We start from the raw sequence: 13,520 nt of genomic DNA, 5'->3' as shown, positions 1-13,520 counted from the left end.
TCATCTCCCTTTTCTGGCTAAAGATTGAGGAGTAAAGTGCTAACCCAATCTCACTAGGAAAGAGGAATGCCTATTGGCAGAAAGGGAAATACCTATTTGGGATTACATTACTTTAGGCTAGAAAAGACACTTGTAAATCCTTTCAATTGAAAGGTAAAAATTTTGATGTCTGACCACAATTGAATATATTTTTTTTCTCTTCCAACCAGGTCAGCATATTTTAATCGTCCATTCTTGACACAAAAGAAAAGGAAAAAATACTGCAGTGAATGAAGAGTCCTCTACTTTTTAGCACTGTTTTTCTACTGTAGTTGGTCTTTGAATGAGGATGACAATGGAAGAGATGAAGAATGAAGCTGAGACCACTTCTATGGTTTCTATGCCACTATATGCAGTCATGTACCCTGTGTTTAATGAGGTAAGCTAGTAAATATTTTAAGGTATGACCACAATACAGCCCATGTTAGCCTTTTATTTAGTGATGGCGAATGACAGTGACAAACCAGCCCAGGAAGAGGATACATCCTAGGAAGGAAAAAAAAAATGCCCCCAAACAGTGCAGATGCAGGATTGTTATATTTTAGAATCTCTTCTCTCTGGACCACATCCCATCAAAATACCTACATTTTGTTCAAATCCATTTCAGGTATTCCAAGAACAGAATTCAAAGTTCCCAACTCCCTCTTGTTTATCTCTTTAAGATGTGCAAAGCATTTTCCTCATGATGACTCTGTGAAGTGGGGATTAAAGGGGTCTTTATCCCTGTTTTATTTCAAATGAGGACACTGAGGTGCAGAAAAGTGAAGCAGTTTGCTTACTAAGATCACAAAAGGGAACCTAGCCATTGCTGCCAAGGCCACTAACAAGAGACTGCTAGAGACAGAACGAGGACCTTTGTCTCCTTGTCTTAGATAATGGGTATATAAAAGGAGAAAAAAATGCTGCTGTAACACACATTCCAAGATTGTGACCTAAGAGCCCACCTACTGCAGTCTCCTCATTTTATAGACAAAGAACTGATTAAGTGACTTGTCCAAGGTCATCCAGGTCCTAAGTGGCTGAACTGAGATTTGAACATTTCACCGGAAGCTGGGGAAATCTTTCTCATTTAAAATTAGAAATGTATGTGCTATGAGCCCTAAAGCAGAATAGTAATTAGGAAATGGTGGATGTTGTTTTACAATTTGATCTTGGAGTATTTTACCTCAGTGTGTATTAATCTGGAAAGGTATAAAAAGCAAATCAGCATGGCAGAATACTTATGTCAGATAATAGGGATGGAGTTTACTGATCAGACTTCAAATGTTTTCCTTTTAAACATACCACAAACATTTACACCTGTACGGTATTTAGAAACGTTTGAAGACTTTTCAGTAAGCATAAGGCTATTTTTTTTTATTTTAATAGGGATAAAATCTCAGTCTTGCTTTAGAAATGAAATAAATTATTATTGTGCCTTCACATCAGAAATAACAGTTGCTAGAAAGAATCTTGTTCTCATACCTCACCTTGTGAACAGAACACCTTTTAATGGGTTATTCTTATCAGTTGTTAAAAGTTAATATTTAACTACAGACCAAATATACATTTTATGTAAATGTATTGATATGGAAAATTAGCATTCAGTTCATTGTTCATAGACAAAGGTGTAAAAATGATTGTAGATTTGATCACATGATAGATTCCCAGCTGTGTAAGGAGTAGACGCATTTTGAATCTGAATCATTCATTGAATGGTCTCTGGAATGTGTTGGAAAAATTAAAATTCCCTGGAAATAAGTGTTGTCTTTCACATTATGGTGAAGTCTTGAGTAATGATGGTAACCTCTACTCCTACTGCCTTTAAGAAATTCCTGGCTAATAGGACACACTAAGGAAAAATTTTAGAGCTATTTGCTCAGAAGCACAAGTCACAAGTATTTATGTCATTATGGAAATCCAACGTGCACCGGATTCATTAAGACTATGACAAGGTAGTTGAAGAGTAAGCTTGGCTAATTAGCTATTGTAAAATATAGAGTTCTAAGCAAATTGCACATACATATTTTATGAAATGGAGCTTGGGGTTACATTATGGATTAAGGGGATTCTTTGATACCTTATGATTTTATCTTAAATCAGAATCCTGTTGTCTATTCATTGAAGAATAACTATTTCCTTTCATCCTGATTTCTTGTCATAAAAGAAAAGAGAAATATGGATTAGCAATATTTTTCCCCCCAAAAAGATAAACTGTACTTCCATTCCTATGCCCTTTGGGGAACTGTTTTCAAGCTAGGTAGATATTATTTTGAAATGGTATGTTAATGAGATTATGTAAAAGATTAAGTGTAGGTTTGAAGTGGTTAGAATTGATGTCCTTCATTTCATGTGATGTCCTGCTTTTACCTACAAATGGTATTCCCTTAATAGAAAACTGCATTCCTTTTAGAAATACCTAGAATGCCTTATTTCTTCGTAGAAAAAGAGACATGTTATATTAGAAATATGCTAGCTTGGACTAGATGGCCCATGAGCTTACCTCCAGCACTAGACCTATGATCCTGCGGGAAGAAAATTGTCAACCCTTGGTTCTTCCAAAAATAGCTTAATGAATAACTAATAGTGACATTTCTTTTAACTCAATTTTGCCTGTCTCTCATTTTTTTTTCCCTACTTAATAATACTTTGATAAAAGTTGGTTGTACTTGTTGAACTTTGTATTTTACAGAAAGATCTGTCTTGATGGGGCTGTTTTAAAAATTCTACTAGCTAATACTACTTGCCTCACAATATTCATATTATCTGAAGAGGAAAATTAAATTCACAGCTTCTCTGCAGTACAAATAAGATTTTTATTTCATGCAACCATTTTCAGAGTGTTTTTATACATAGTTAACTGTTTACACTGGCTCTGTGAACTGTGTTGCAATTTGACTAATATCTGCTGAGGAGGACATAAGTCTTTGGGTAAAACCCATTCACTTTCTTCTCTTTGCTATATCTACCAGTATCTTTCTGACTCGATTGAATCCATCCCATCTAAATCTTCATTCTGCCCTAAGCATTGATTCATACAGTTTTGCCCAGGTCACTGCTGTGCAAGTAATTTGCTAGAGGAAAGAGCACATGGTTTTTTTTGTTGGTTTTTTAATGAGGACATTGACATGCAGACCCAGCAGTTAGCCTTGTAGGTACTAGAACTGGGGTACAGACTTAGTGTAGGCTGCCAGAAAGCTTTCATCGAGATTTATCAAGAATTGTGGCAGAGGCTGAGAGAAGGAGATATTTTGATCCTAGATCTCAACCTGGCGTAGAGACCAGAAAAAAAAGCAGAGAGATAGAGGCTGTTCTCTGGATGGATGAAACTGTGTAAACTGGGCTTGTCTTTGAGGTTAGTGCTGTGCTTGGGCTCGTTTAACATTTTTACAAAGGATCTAAAAGAGCTTGGGTACAGTGAACTTTTCACATTTGCAGATATGACAGTGAAATGACAAAGCATCAGTGATAAACTGCAGGAAGCTCTCAGAAGTGGGCAGAAGAGTAGCTAGTGACTTTGTTGAATAAAATTTAAGATCCAGAGAAGGACATTCAATCAGCAGACATTTGTTTAATGCTTGCCATATTCAGATATTGTTGCTAGGCAGTGAGCATACAAAAACCAAGTGGGACTTACTCAGGGCGTTTGCAGTCTACTGGCAAGATGGCATGTACACAGCAAAGGAAAGAAGGGGAGCAAGTGTAAATGCTTACTATGCACCCAAGCACAGTATTGGGAATACAAATATAAGCAAAAAGAAACGGTTCCCCACCTCAGAGAATAGACATTCCAACGAAGGAAGACTGCATACAGAAGGGAGTTAAAAAGCGAGTAAAGGGGTAATGAAAATACTGTGTGGAGGGCATGGTTTGGAAGGCTAGAGGAAGTCAGAGTCTGGAGGTGAGTAAAGACAGACAGCCTGTCCCCATCCAAGAGGAGCTGCTCCCCAGTGGAAGAAGGGGCAGGATTATGACTAAGCTGCCAAGGTGGCAGGTTGTTCCAAAGCAGAGAGGCCCCAGGCCCTGAGGGAAGTTCCAGGATGAGCTAGCTCTAGCTCAGCATAGTTTTGAAGTCCAAAGGAAGTCAGGAAAATGCGTTTCATTTGCGGAATGTTCAGTTTGACATATTGTTGAACTATCTGGGTAGGGAAATATATCAGTGATTGTGATATAGCCTTGCAGTTTAGATTAAAGAGATTAGGTTTGGTATTTATTTATGTGCAGATGATGTAGCAGTTAAAATAAGACTTTCTTCAAGGTCAAACTCAGATCCTGACTTAGTCAAATGACTTCAAAAATCTGTAGCCTTATGAACCTACCCCACTATCATATTTCCTTCTTTTTAGAGTATTTATTTACTCTATTCGTTTGAAACTAATCATCCTACCTGATATCTTGTCTTTTAAGAAAGATCTCTAAGCTTATTGATAGAGACTGAATCTTCTGTTTCAGGGTACCCTTACACAAATCAGTCAGCAAGCATTTATTAAATACCTGCTGCTTGCCATTCACTCCAGTAGGCATTGGCGCTACAAAGACAAAATGAAACAAAAGTTCCTCAAGGAGCTTAGACATGATAGTTCTGTGATTAATACTTGATTGAGTTTTTAAGGAGTCATCATTGTTTATTAGGACAATAGGCTATCTTTTCCAAACTAAGGGGATGATCACTAATTGCAGTTACCCTAAGTTTATGCTGACCTTACACATAGCTATCATAGAAGTTAAACTCAACAATTTTCATGATAGCAAAAGTAAAAGGAATCCTTGAAGCTTGAAGGAAGATGTTTAGGACAAAAGGAAGTACTTTATATAGTGGATAACTTGTTTTATAGCTAGAGATATATTGTTTGCATGTTGATTTCCCCCATTTGGTTGTAAGCTCCTTGAGAGCAGGGATTGTCATTTTCTGTTCTCAATACTTTGTACAGTGCCTGGCATATAGTAGGAGCTTAATGAATATTTATTGGCACGCTATAAATCATAAGCAAAGCCACAAAAGATAAAAGTGTCTTCTTCCTCCTTCTCTGGTGAAATTCTCATTTGTTCTTCCCCCTCTCTGATTGATTGATTCCAACATAATTTCTTGAAGAACAGGACATGTCAAGTTAATCTCTTTTCCTTTTTTGACAGAATTGCTAGAGAGGTAGATCATTGGAGAATGCTATAAAAATGGGTTATTTATATTTTAATCAAGCGCTTAACAATCTCTTGTACTCTCTGTGCCAGACAATAGAAAAATTAGGTAGATTTAGTTGAATGAATGACTGGACCCAAAGAGTAGGCATTAATGGTTCCATGTCAATTTAGTGCTGTTTAAAGTTTTCCCACACCTTGGGTAAAGGTATAGCTGACATTCTTGTCAAATCAGTAGATAACAAAAAGCCATGAGGGGTGGCTGACACACTGACTTGTGATCCCAAAAGGATATGGAGAGATTAGAGCATTTGGCTGAATGTGACTCAATGGAGAGGTGGTGGAGGAATCCAGTTGGATCCTCTTCACTTCATCCAGGAAGCTTTTCCCTTCAGTCTCATCCTCCTATCCCATTCTAAAGGGTTTGACACTGGTAATCACTGTTCCTTTGGAGACTGTTCTACCCTGGTTCCTTTCTGACCTTTTTTTTTTAAACAATTTTCTTAGGCTTCTGTTTGTTTATTTTGTATTCTAGTCAAATTCTACTATTAGGTTGCCTGATCTCCTCCTGTTCTCTCACATTTATGCATTCCTACAGACAGGCCATCTTCCCATTGAATTATGGATACAGTAAAGTGATAATTTTTTTTTTCCTAGGCCAGCCTGTTCAGGCTCTTGCTTCACTTCACAGTATCTGTTAGTCTTGAGAGCTCGTAGATGCCAAAATTATAAGTTAAGAATGCTACATTATTTACAGAGAGATTAATAGTTTATTTTACTTAACTTCGATGCACATTTCTTATGTTTGGAGTCAAACATTTTCTTTGCCTCAAGGGATTAATAGTAATATTCATTGCACACTATGAGATATATTCAAGGCTTTTGTTGAAATGTTTTACTCTCTGAGACCTATAAAGGCAGCAGTATTTTCCAATACTTAATATTGTTCCAATAAAAACAGACACAGCTTAGTTTTGTTGACTTAACTAGCTTCTTCATTGTCCTTAGGGGCATGAGAAACCTTCAAAAAGATGAAGTTGTGGTTATTTTGAGCTTAGCCGTTATGCTTATACAGATGAAATTATTTTTATAAAAAGAGTACATTATATGATTTTTTAGACATAATAGAAAATAAAATCTATCAGGCTTTTGCATAAGCATAGTTATCCTGGAATTATGCATTTTATATGTGATAGAACATGTTAGAAATATCGGATTGATTTGAACTCATGATCCAGCATTTTATGTCACTGTTCAATTCACTAAGTATTAAGTGCCTGATGTATGCTAGGCTCTGAAGGATACAAAGATGAATAGGATGCTGCTTACATAATACAGTCAGCTCTGCTATAACAAAATATGTACAGTTCTAAAAATCACTTTACTGTGCAAAATCACAATGAAAAACTACAGGATTTATGGGGAAAATGAGGTCTAGGCCTTATGCTTAAATACTTAGTGACACAAAAAAAAAGATAGGAACCTAGTCAAGATGACAACACAGTTTTGCACATGTTAAATGTTTAAGAGATATGTAAATGGTGTAATAAAAAGTGGCAGTGTCTGTGGTCTTGGGCTGCTCCTCCCTGAGCCCTGGTTCACATAGAGCCCAGGCTGGGAAAGCCTCACACAAGTTGAGCAAGCCTCAACTGAGGGCCAGAGGGTATGACAAAAGGTTGGAGGGGAGATGATGTAGACCAGCCCTCCTCTGCCCCACAGCTCCTGCACTTAAAGCTACACTGGAAATCCATCCCTTTACCTTGAAAAAAGACCAGAAGTTTGCTTATGAAAATGGAGACTGGAAGGGATACAGCTTATGAGTTATTGTGAAGTGGTGCAGTGTTCTACATTCTTGCTGTTTCTTGATAATGAAACCGTGCATAAGCAAACAAGAAATTTGTGTTATGCTTTAATTGTTCCCTAATTAGCCAGGGAACAAATTCATGTTTTCAAAACAAGCCTTATGGCAGAACTAAATGTAGTATAATTCAAAATAGAATATAAAAATTTCTTTTGAGATAAGTACCAAATGTGATAGAGAACCAAGAAGAGAGTGAAGTATGTATCTATCTTGTTTATCAGGGCTATTTGTAAGCTAAGATAATGGGTTGTTTTGAATTTTACTTCTCTTTCCCTTACCATTGAAAAGCTAAAAAGCAGTTGTCACAGGAATAGTTAGGAGGTGAGAGAAAAAGCCAGAAATATTAACTAGTATTTTTTTCTTTCAGTTTAGACCTGTGACCATGAGCATTTCATCAAATATTTGGTCAGCAGAACTATAACAGTAGCCACCAGATACTCCTCAAACCCAATGGGTTATTTAACTCTAACCCAGGCAGAAGGTAATTTCCCATGAACCAAGGGAAAGTATTAGTTCTGCCAAAAGGCTTTTCTCCTTAAAACCTATCAAATAGAATATAATTTTCTAACAGAAGTATAGAAACACTTAGCCAAGCATGTTGGTTTTAAGTTAAAGGACAGATTTAAAACTTTATTAGTTACAAGTTAAATATTTATCTTGTATTTTAAAATAATAATAAAGAAAAAAGGTTTATTATCTGTAATTCCTGGTGGCTCTGTAATGACAATTTTGTGTAGGTAGGCTGTTTTGATTCAGTACCCTGTTGACAATTTAAGGACATTGACAAGAATTGTTGCTAATTGAATTATGGTTACAGTAAAGTGATTACTGTAGAATTAAGATTCAGATAGGTCACGTATGCTCCCTTAAATAAATTGGCATTACTAATGACTTTAAACTTTTATTACAGCTAGAACGAGTAAATCTGTCTGCAGCTCAGACACTGAGAGCAGCTTTCATCAAGGTGAGAAGCTCATATTTTATTAGAATGATTAAAATAAGTTATTTATGAGTTAAAGCAATCACATAATCATTGCTGACTTTCCCTTTTAATGAAAAACCTTCTCAGGTACCTTTGCTTTGGACTTTACTACAGAGGGGGAGGGAAACAGAAAGAGAGGAGAATAGGGTTCTCTTCATTGTCCATCACCTAGTGCTTTACGTGTTGGTTTCTTTTAAATGTTGCTCTCCTTAAAGATGTTGGGTGTATTAGTGATTATTATCATGATTTGAATGGAAACAACTTCTTTGTAGAATTACATCATAGAAGACTATGGTCCTTGACAGTATTTACTAAAAGCAATGGTTTGTTTAACTCCAAAACTATGTTTCAGTGGGAAAGATCAGTCTTTCATTAGCCTAAGGACATTTTCAGGGTTTGTGGTGAGGAGGGACAAAAATCTATTTTTTCTCCCTCCCACCACTACCACCAAAAGAATAAAAAGTCTTCTAACAAATACACATAATTAGGCAAAACAAATTGCTCCAATGTCTGTAAACAGAAATGCGTATGTCTTGTTCTCTGCCCTAAATCCATCACCTTTTTCAGGAGATGGATAGTATGTTCCATTATTATTTCTCTAGAATCATAAATGGTCATTGTATTTATTCTTACAGCTTTCAACATTTGTTTATACGTTGTTGTTATCATTGTATAAATTGTTCACTTCTGCCCAGTTAATTTTTCATTACTTCTAAGTCTTCAAAATTGTTCATTTTTAAAATATTGCCATTATCATGTAGATTTTTCACCTTCTTTGCTCACTTCACTCTGCATCAGTTCATATAAATCTTTCTGTGTCTTTTTTGAAACCATCTCTTTCCTCTTTTATTACAGCATACTAGCACTCTAGCTCATTCATATCCCACAACTTATTCAGCCTTTCCTCAGTTCTTGGACATCTCTCACTTTCCAGTTTTTTTTCTCACTACCGAAAAGATTATTGTTCATATTGTCTTTATTTGCTTTAAGTACGCTTATCATTGGGTATAACACTTTGTTGTTCTTCAGGTTGGTGTGATTTCTAAAGTAATGTGTTGATATCAAGTTTTCATTTGGATTCAGGCACATAATATTTCACTAATGACTATAAATTCATCCAAATAAATATTTTTTATGGTACATAAAATTGAGTTCTTGATATCACCAAATGGCTTGCCTTAGTATCTCTTCCCACAAGTCCATTTAAATTAAACAGTGTTTTAAAATACTGGTTTTTTTAAATACATAGCATACCCAAGGCAAAGATACAGTTAATTTTAAAGGGTCATAAAGTCATGAGTTTTTAGATCTTAGAAAGGATCTTAGAAATCAGTGATAGAGATGCCCGGGATTGGAGAATGGCTGAACAGTTGTGCTACATAAATATAATGGAATATTTTCATGCTGTAAGAAATGGTGAATGAGGTGAATACAGAGAAGCATGGCAAGATCTGCAAGAAACAATGCACTGAAGTCAGCAAAACCAAGAAAACACTTTACACAGTGACAACAACAATATGATTGGAAAGACCAGCCACATAACACATAAAGAAGCTTGAAGTGAATGTAGTCAAACTATAAAGCCTCCAGCAGGACTCGAAAGAAGAGATAGGAGAGGATGCCACCAGCCCCCACCCCTTCGTGGGCATGAGAAGGCATAGCTGTTGCACATGTTTTAAAAGTCTTCAGTGTATTTGATTGACTATGCTATATTTGTTTTCCTTTTTTTGGTGTGGGTGGGAAGGGATTTTAAAAATATTATTTGTTATATAGGATGGCTTTCTCAGAGGGATACTGAGAAGTATGATGATGTAAAAAATATGAAAAAAATCAATAAAAAGTTAGATTTTTTAAAAATATACCATATTTCTTCATGATTGCAAGAGTGTGCCGTCATGTGACAATATTTCAGAATGCTATTTCTCTGCTGTGGGTAGTGCATTGACTCTTAATTTTTGAATAGTGTATTTTCTCCACAAAAATTATATGACCTTAGCTGTGACTTTACAAGCTTGTATGACCATCCCTTTGGTTCATATGCATTATCAATTTAGAATTAAAAGGGGTCTTAGAAATCATCTCAACCATGGATTCTTTACCTGGGACCCATTTTTTTTTTAATACTGATAACTATATTTCAGTATACGTGGTTTACTTTGTCATCCTGTGCATTTTGTGCACTTAAAAGCATTTTGAGAGTGGTTCCAAAGGCTTCACCAGGGTGACTGCCGAAGGGGTCCATGAAACACAAAAAAAATCTTAGAAACATTGAACTAGAAGCCACCCTTTCATTTTAGGTGAGGAGGCTTTGACCCAGAAAAATCAAACAATTCGTGGCTGCTTTTTTCCTCCTATAACTGGGATGACCCTTGCCAGGTACTTGAAGTTATCTTCTGGCTATGCTGGCTACTTGAATCTAACCAATAGGCTTTTCCCAGATGTGGGAAATGTTATGATAAATCTAGTATTGTTTTGCTGCTGTCTCACTGTTGAGTAACTGATTTTTCACGAGATTTAGACATTCTCTATAAAAGGAAGATGGACCATAATCCAAGAAGTAATGACCCATTACAGCAGTGTGTTGTGACTGTCACGATCCTATGTAGCTGAATGAATTGGTAGGAAGAAATTGTCTTAACCTATATTTCATGGAATCCTCTCTCTTTTTTGGATGGGAGAGAGGACCAGACCTGCGATTTCATTTCAGAGATTTCCCAATAAGGAAACTCCCTCTCCCAGTGCAGATGACATTTGTTCTACAGCTTATAGTGTTTCCCAGTTGTTGGAGCACTGAGAAATTAAGTGGATAGCCCAGAATCACCAAGCCACCTTGAACTTAGGTCATCTTGATACTGTGGCTTGTAAACTATTCACTCTGCCCTTCATGGTATTCACAGTGATAGCCTACATTTGTACAGAACTTCAAAGTTTATAGAGGTTTAACGTATGTTATCTCATGTGAGTCTCATAATAGCCTTGGGAAATGGGTGCCATTATCAGGGGAGGAAACTAGGCCTCAGGAAAGTTGTTTGTTATGTCCTGACTCTTCTTGATCCCATTTGAGGTTTTCTTGGCAAAGATACTGGAGCAGTTTGCCATCTCCTTCTGCATTTCATTTTACAGATGAAGAAACTGAGGCAACAGGGTTAAGTGACTTTCTCAGGGTCACACAGCTAGTAAGTGTCTGAGGCCAGATTTGAGCTCACATCTTCTTGACTCCAGGCCCAGTGCTCTAAACACTGTACCACACAGCTTCACACTATGGTTATACAGCTAATAAGAGTATGGAAAGGAATCCCAGCCCAGTGTTTACCTTTTTTTTTTTTCTTTTTTTTTTTTTGCTGGGAGAAGACCTTAGAAGTCATCTAGTCCAACCCACTTATTTAATCCATGAGTAATATAAAGCCTAAAGAAATTAAGTGGTTTACCATAGCTATACAACTAGGAAGTATCAGAGGTCTTCTTTCCGTTACAGTGTTGCCTCTCTTTAAACAGGGTCCCTTGTATAATGATAGTCTTTTTATATATGAATCTCAGTTAATTCCTATCTATATGCAGGTTGTCCCAAAATGTCTTAGTGTAGTTTTAGTCTTTAATAGTTTAAAACTACACTAAGACTTTGGGGATAGCCTGGATATAAAGATCTGAAGGTAGTGTTTAGGAGTGCATATGCTGTGGCCAGTAGAGCACACTTTACTGTTGCTTGTCTTCTATCAAAATGAGTTAGCAGAAGCAACAGCATTTGACAGCAGTCCATTTCTTGACTGAAACAAATGTAAATGTGCGTTCCTTATTTCAGTCCACAACCTTGAAGTGTGGGTCTCCTGAAATTTAATAAAAACTAAGATCCCATAATGCTATAGGTTCAGGGGGAAATTGTATCCTTGATGACATCAGAGCTCAGTTGAAGAGGTTAAAGTATACTTGACATAAATAGAAGCAAGAAAGATTGCCTTCTGATTAAGATCATAAATTTGTGCCTATCTTGGCCACTTTATACAGAGATAAGGACATGACTGGTGAGAAGTATTAAATTGGCAGGCATCCCCTGGAAGAAACAGTAAACCTAAAGTGTGACTTTTAAAAGAACTCTCAAAAAAAAAAATTACAGAGGAGAAAGGTAGGGCCTAACTTGGATGAACTTAAAACTTTTTATGATCAGATTTAGAATGGCTAGAAGGTTTTGTTGCCTTAGGGAGGATAAGGAATAGCACGTGACATGAAAATTCATCAATGAGATGGTCTCCGGTGATAGAGATTGTCTGAAAGCCAGACAAGGAAATAATATTCTCAGGACAAAAGCAGTGGGAGAAATGGAAATGACTGTGGGAAAGTAGTTAAGGATTCTATTGTTCCAACAAAATCTATAGAAAATACTCTGTGTCATTTTCTGAAATGGTTCATAGTGGATGTTGAAATATTGAAAAAGCTGTAGAGACAAATGCCAGCAGGATCCTTAATCCAAAGTATGGTCTTGAAAAAACTGTGTAAATTAGGGGGGTAAGTTTGTCAAGTCAGAAGAAGGAGACTTTTTGTTGGTTTTATTCTTCAAGAGTATAAGGTAGAGAGTTTGAAATAGTCAGTATTTTTTCTCTCAAGTAGAAAATGGGTGGGTAACTGTAGTGAAAAATTGCAGTGATGGAGAAACAATGATAAAACTCCAGAAATGATTACTGTCTTGAAAAAAGGGCTACAGATGAGTCTAGTGGTTATCTGTTGGATTTCAGAAAGTCCAGTCATGCAGACAAATTGTACCTAAAAGCTAAGGTTTGGCTTCAGAGTGCTCATTTGTTTTCTCTGTTTCAATTTTAACTTTCTCCTTAATATAGGCTGAAAAAGAAAACCCAGGTCTCACCCAGGACATCATTATGAAAATTCTGGAGAAAAAAAGCGTAGAAGTTAACTTCACAGAGTCCCTTCTTCGTATGGCAGCTGATGATGTAGAAGGTATCAGATATCAGAACCTACGTTTATAATTTTGTGCCTTGAAATTGCTGAATAGCACTTCCCTAAGAGTAAAGAATCTTAGTTAAAGAGATTTGATTCTTTGGAAAAGAAGCTATGTGGAATAAAAAAAAATCTTAAACTTTTAGTTGAGTCATTTACCATATTAACGTTTTTTCAATCACCAAGCTATTAGCAAAGTTCACTAAGTGATAACATACCTAGATTTTTGTTAGAATTTAGCTATTTAAATAGAACAATTAAATTCTGATCCTGCATCAAACAAAAGGATTTCAGTTTACATACTGACTCTCTCTCAAACACCATTAACTGTTGAGCTTCTCAACCTGCTCATTTCCCATGACCACCTCCTCCATCCCACCTCCTCCACGTACAAAAATGATCATATCCTTGATCTTGCCGTCACCCACAAATTATGTTCAAGAACTCTGAATTCCCCTTAATCTGACCATAACCAGACTTTCTACTTCTTGTTCTGCTTTCCCTTACAAAACCCTACTCTGTATCTACACAGTGATCGCCAGTACCTTGACCCCTTAGTTACCTCCCAGAACAACA

The 13,520-nt window shown here is 36.4% G+C and overlaps 1 protein-coding gene across 1 annotated transcript in view; it reads left to right on the top strand.

Moving 5' to 3' along the window:
• Positions 1 to 13,520, top strand: part of PDCD10 (programmed cell death 10) — a 47,644-nt gene that overhangs the window by 19,533 nt on the left and 14,591 nt on the right. The window contains exons 2-4 of the mRNA XM_036756855.1: positions 210 to 418; positions 7,926 to 7,979; positions 12,827 to 12,944. Coding sequence (XP_036612750.1) covers positions 323 to 418; positions 7,926 to 7,979; positions 12,827 to 12,944 — 268 coding nt within the window. The 5' untranslated portion in view covers positions 210 to 322. The remainder of the gene's footprint in view (positions 1 to 209; positions 419 to 7,925; positions 7,980 to 12,826; positions 12,945 to 13,520) is intronic.

This window comes from Trichosurus vulpecula, chromosome 4 (assembly GCF_011100635.1).
Source record: "Trichosurus vulpecula isolate mTriVul1 chromosome 4, mTriVul1.pri, whole genome shotgun sequence".
NCBI lineage: Eukaryota > Metazoa > Chordata > Mammalia > Diprotodontia > Phalangeridae > Trichosurus > Trichosurus vulpecula.
This window is presented reverse-complemented; position numbering and strand designations above follow the sequence as displayed.